Source organism: Galeopterus variegatus, unplaced genomic scaffold (assembly GCF_000696425.1).
Source record: "Galeopterus variegatus unplaced genomic scaffold, G_variegatus-3.0.2 Scaffold614, whole genome shotgun sequence".
NCBI lineage: Eukaryota > Metazoa > Chordata > Mammalia > Dermoptera > Cynocephalidae > Galeopterus > Galeopterus variegatus.
The window spans coordinates 313,795-319,182 of record NW_007726725.1 but is presented as its reverse complement, the minus strand read 5'-3'; the positions used below and the strand labels follow the sequence as shown (position 1 = coordinate 319,182).

Sequence of the window (5,388 nt, the reverse complement as noted above, 5' to 3'; positions counted from 1 at the left end):
ACCCCGAGCCTGCCGCGGACGCCCACTGCCGCCGCCGGCGGGATCCGGGCCACGCTGACACCCACCGTGCTCGCCCCGCGTCTGCCGCAGCCGCCGCAGAACCCGACTAACATCCAGAACTTCCAGCTGCCCCCAGGTGAGTGGACGCACCGGGCGGGAGGGGAAGGGCGTGCCCGGCGGCTCCGGCTTCCAGTTCCAGGAAGTTCTGGGCCTGGCGGGACGCTCGGGTCATCTATCCCGCAGAGCTCTACGGCCGGAGCAGGCCGAGGGGCAGCCTTTGCCCAGGGGCGGCCGGGTCGGAGCTGACTGGCTGGCGAGGGAGTGAGGAGCGAGTGGCCGCGCGGTGCATGGGCGACTCGCGGGTTGGCGGCCCCGTGCCGCTCCGGATTCACCGTCCTGGTGGTGGTCTGCCTGTCAGAGTTGCTCTGCCACACCCCTAGTTAGGTGGTGCTCTTCTGTAGCGGCCCTGTGTGCCCCTGCCCTGGCGGAAGGCACAGTAGCAGGCGCTCGGGGACCAGGTATTGGGTTATGCAGAGTTTAGGGACATAGATGGGTCTGATGGTCTTCTCCTCCCTGGTGTCTGCAGTTGGGCATGTGGTCTGTGTCCTCTCTTGATTCTCCTGTTCCTTCATTATTTTGGGCTAGGGTGGTGGGCTAGAGACCTCCTCTTCTATGGGTGAGGTCAGGGCGGGGTGACGCCCCCTCCTTGAGGCTGGGAAAGTCTGGATGGAAGGCTCAGGCTTCCCTGCTGCTAGCAGGAGGGCAGAGATCTCAGGCGCCCAGCCTTCCCGGCTGTGCCCTTGCCTGAAAACCGTGCTCTGGAGCCGTGCTTCAGCACTTAGTGTGGCAGTATTGTTCAGCATGGTGTTGTTGCCCTCTCAGGCAGTGCGGTGGTCTGTGGACGGTGCGGGCTGTGCCCAGGGACACAGGAGCCCAGCACATTCACAGCAGAAGCTTTGGGCTCAGAAACTGCCTCAGCCTTGCAGTTTTCACGCTGCGTCTGTTACCTCTGCGGTTCCGTGTGGTCCCTCAAGTTTGACAGTAAGAGTCCTTGCCCGGCATCTCACACCAGGATGCTTTTGTTTGGGGATCCTTAGACAGGGGGAATGCTGGCACTTGAACCTCCGGTGCCCTTTGCTGGCCCCTCCACCAAGCCTTCCCAACGAGAGTTCTGTGCTTCTGGAGCGCTCCTCCCGGGTAGGTAGTAACACGTGCTGTGCAGTTGGTTGTAGCAGCGGCATGTGGTGGCAGCAGTAGTGGAGATGGTGAGGAAAACCCTGGGCCCTTCCGTGGCCCCTCCTGTTTTCAGAAGAGAGCCACTGGTCACTTTGAAAGAGTTGCTGCATCTTAAGTAGTGAAAAGTTTTCCTGTTAAAGTGCATGAGGTTCAGGGCTGGTGGTCAGCTTCTGACAGGGATGTTTTACAGGGCAGGAAAGGGACAGAGAAAGTGTTGCAGCCAGAGAAAGTGTTGCTGGGGTGGCAGTGAGGGCTGATGTGCTCTGAGGAGGAAAAGAGGACTTGAAATGAGCTACCGAGGAAGGGCTGAGATGTCCCTTATGACAAACTTTGGGGGTTCCGAGGGGTTTGTCGAAGTGTTATATTGAAGGCTCTGCTGTGGTTAGTAGGTGTATTCTGACCTGTTAGTGGGGAACGTGGGTGATCTTTAGTAATGTTTTAACAAGGCTATTCATGGTGGAAGGCTATGATGTCAAACGTCACGATACTTTCTGTTTAAAAGAATGTCATTCCAGTGGTCCCACCTGTCTCAGCATGTGCCTTCCTGAGAGCAAGGACATCCCTACATGCCCGTCCATCACTTCAAGTTGGTGGGAGCTTTGCTGTGAGTGAGGCTGCTGAGGCCGGGCACCTATGGCCTCTCTTGCAGCTGTCTGACTGTAGCGATTTGGGGTCAGCTGGATTCCCTTGCTCTGAGCCTCTGCTGGAGTGAATCCCTATCCCTCTTTTTCTCTCGGGGAGGATGAGGAGGAGGAGGAGGAAGACATGGTTCTCAAAGGGTATCTCTGCTGTCTTAGTCCCGAGTGGTCCCAAGACTCAGTTCTGTCGTCTGCTTTTTTTTTTTTTTTTTTTTTAAAGATGACCGGTGAGGGGATCTTCACCCTTGGTGTTGTCAGCACCACGCTCTCCCAAGTGAGCCAACCGGCCATCCCTATATAGGGATCCGAACCCGTGGCCTTGGTGTTATCAGCACCACACTTTCCTGAGTGAGCCACAGGCCAGTTCCCCTTCTTCTGCTTTGTGGTCAGTTTCAGGATGAGTGTATTTGACCAGGACACAGCTTCTTGACATGCAGTCTGTGAAAGCGTTGGCTCTTTGTGTGCATCCTCCTGTGTCTTACTTTAGTCCTGTAGACTTGAGAGCAGAGGACAGCTCACGTTGACGTTTGGGTGACGCTGAGAGCTGCACTTACTTTTAAGGGGCCAAATGCTATCTAGAAAACAGAAGATCTACATCCATCTCTTCAGGACTCCTTCGGTTGATCTACTGATTAGGAACTCTGATTAATTATGTTTAGTAACAGCCAAAGCCAAAAAATGCTAGTTAAAACCGCTACCAATGCCCCAAGCCAAAAGATCCTCTTTAAACAGGCTAATTTTGTAAATCAAAATAACAGGTTATAAATATTATAGTTACATCATATAATTGATCAGAAAATATTAAATTCTTCTAGTTGATGTTTCTCTTTGAAATATTTTTTAATAAAAATGTAGAGAACAAAGGTGGAAGTAACTTGTAAAAATAACTTTTGTTTTGCTAATAACTCTTGTTACAACTCAGTGATACAGAGTGGGGAAGAGCTGGGAGGTATTGGGAAGGGCAGGGTTTTCAGAGCTACATGTAGGTGTCAAGTGGAATAACAGATTGTTGGCAATGAGAGTCAAGTGTGAAAGGGCTTGCCTCCCCCCCATCTTCCTTTCTCAGGGGCACAGGCAGGAGCGGGAGGGACAGAAGCTGCACCCTGAAGTCCGGAGGACAGGTCTTAAGCCTTGAATGAGTTTAGTATGTGCAGCTCATTGACAGCTTTTCATAAACTCATGTTAAATTTAGTTTTAGCAAACTCAGTCTTGATATTCTTTGTCAGGACGATTTTCGAAAGACACATATATGTTATTGTAATTGTGATTTGCTTGTTTGAAGGTGCCAGAGTCTAAGTTTTATCCACTGTGAGAAAACGAAAGAACATGGGACATCTTTAGAGAGATTGTTGCAGCCAGTACAGCTGTCCCAAGTACACTGAGGAGTGCCGGTTAGTCATGTACAGTTTAAGATAGTCATAACATCAAAATAATATTGCGATTATAGTCGAAAGAAGAAAGAAGTGATAATGATGTCAAATTAGCATGTATGTAAACTGGTTAGGAAGATCTTTTCAGGTAGGTGTTATGTATTTGGCCTGGCAAATTAGCATTTTCTTTAGCATACCTCTGTTTATTCTGCTTTTGTGTGGAATGTACTCTCCTGTGGCTCTAAAATTTGGTCAAAGTGTAGATTCCTCCTATTCCAGGACAGAAACCATTTCCTCGCCATTGGCCTGGATACCTTGGCCTGTGGAACATTTGAATGTTACTTATTTTAAAACGATACTGCCAAGGTTAATGTGTGTGGAAGAACAGATGTCTAAGGCATTGGTTCCCATCCATGGTGAATTGTATTATTTGTTGGTGGGGAAAGGGAAAAAGAAGTCCACTGACTGTACTGTTTGAACCAGGGTTGAGTTTGGTGAGGTTTAGTCCCAGGCTGGACTCCAGAGTGCAGAGGGACCGTTACTGAAGTCAACTGGAAAGCCACTGAAGGGAACTGGAAATTCTGGTGACCGACTTTGGCAGCAGGAGCTTTGGCACAAGGGCTATTCTTAGAAGTTTAGATTTTGTCACTTGAGGGCACTGTTGCAGTTTGGCCTGTGATGGAGTATATCATTCCTTGGAGCCTCAGTTTCCCCATGAGAAATTTACTGAAGTTGTCACAGGGGGGTCGCTCTTGGAGGGCTGCTGTCCACCTGCTGACATGGGGGAGGGGTGCAGCTGCCTGCAGAGAGTGAACAGACTTGGACGGGAGGCTCGCTTTAGGCCAAAGGCCTTAACCCAGTTTTCCTCTGACATACTCAGGTAACAGTGACATTTTAAAAGAACAAAGAAAAATAACTTTTTGGGAGCCATGCAAGGACAGCACTGGATAGCTGTGCTTAGCGTAGGACAAAGGTAGTTCCTCTGTGTGTTTCCCTTCAGCACCGCCAGGTTGGAGGGAAGCCCTGGGAGGGTGACAGGTAGTTACTCCGTGCCCCGCTGCTTGGGCTTCCCTCCTGGTGGGTCACTGTCATTTCTGGGATGAACAGAGCCATCTTGGGCACTGTGGTGGGGTGGGTGTCTCATGTGTCTGTGGGTGTCTCTTGGAGCTGGTGACCCTCACATTTTAGCAACAGCCAGGAAAGGGGTTTCTGTGGACACTCCTGGGAGCTTCTGGTCTCGCTGCTGCTGTGCTCGTAGTCTGCATTTATGGCCAAAGTATCTGAGTTTGAGAAGAAAATGATTTCTAAGTTCTTTATGTTTACCATGTGAGGGGTGGAGCCCTATTTGTCAGGACCTCGTAAGGACACCACTTAGGAACGTGGCATCCTGGCTTACATGGGTGGTTGATGAACCTGAGGGAGGGCCAGAGAGCCATAGGAAGCTGGCCCTTCTCTGAGGGTGGATAGCAAAGCCACCCTGGCTCCCACAGTTGCTCTGACACCAGCTGGTGACAACATTGGATTTCCTGGGCTTTCAGTTGTGCCCCTTAAACATCTGTATGGGGTGTTCAGAAGGTGGTGTTTATCAGAACGGTACTGACCCAGTTCAGAATGCCCTGGAAATGCAGCCGCTCAGCAGGACGGCTGCGGGGCATGCCTCTGCTTCCTTGAAGTCAAAAGAAGATTGGAGTATTCTTGGTATGCTTCCAGAGCCTGCTTCAGTGAGTAAATGTAAGCTTTCCTCCATTTAAGTGATACATTTGAAGGAAGCTTTTATAAATAGCTGGTTATATATGAGTTGATCAAAATAATTAACAAATGTTTTTGAAAATTTGAAGGAGAGATTGAAAAGGACTCTGGAGAAACTTGCCTGAGATTTGGGGTAATTTACACAGTTCTCAGAAGCACTTTTACTTTTTTTTGTATCAGCGATAGGTAGGACCCTCATAATTTCTTGATCTGGGAAATAGTTACTCTTTAGGGCTCTCACTTGTGGAACTTGTCAGGCTGCATGTTGGCAGCCTTTTATTTAAGCAGGTCTTCAAGAGTAATAAAACAGTTACGTTAAAAAAAAAAAAAAGAAAAGGCAAGGGGAGATTCTGTAGAGCCTTCTGTTCTGGGTGTTGTGCACCTGTGGCTTCCAG

At 49.7% G+C, this 5,388-nt stretch overlaps 1 protein-coding gene across 1 annotated transcript in view; it reads left to right on the top strand.

The window, feature by feature from the left end:
- The window catches only part of TAF4 (TAF4 RNA polymerase II, TATA box binding protein (TBP)-associated factor, 135kDa), an 83,099-nt gene that overhangs the window by 3,691 nt on the left and 74,020 nt on the right, over positions 1 to 5,388 (top strand). The window contains exon 2 of the mRNA XM_008570567.1: positions 9 to 136. Coding sequence (XP_008568789.1) covers positions 9 to 136 — 128 coding nt within the window. The remainder of the gene's footprint in view (positions 1 to 8; positions 137 to 5,388) is intronic.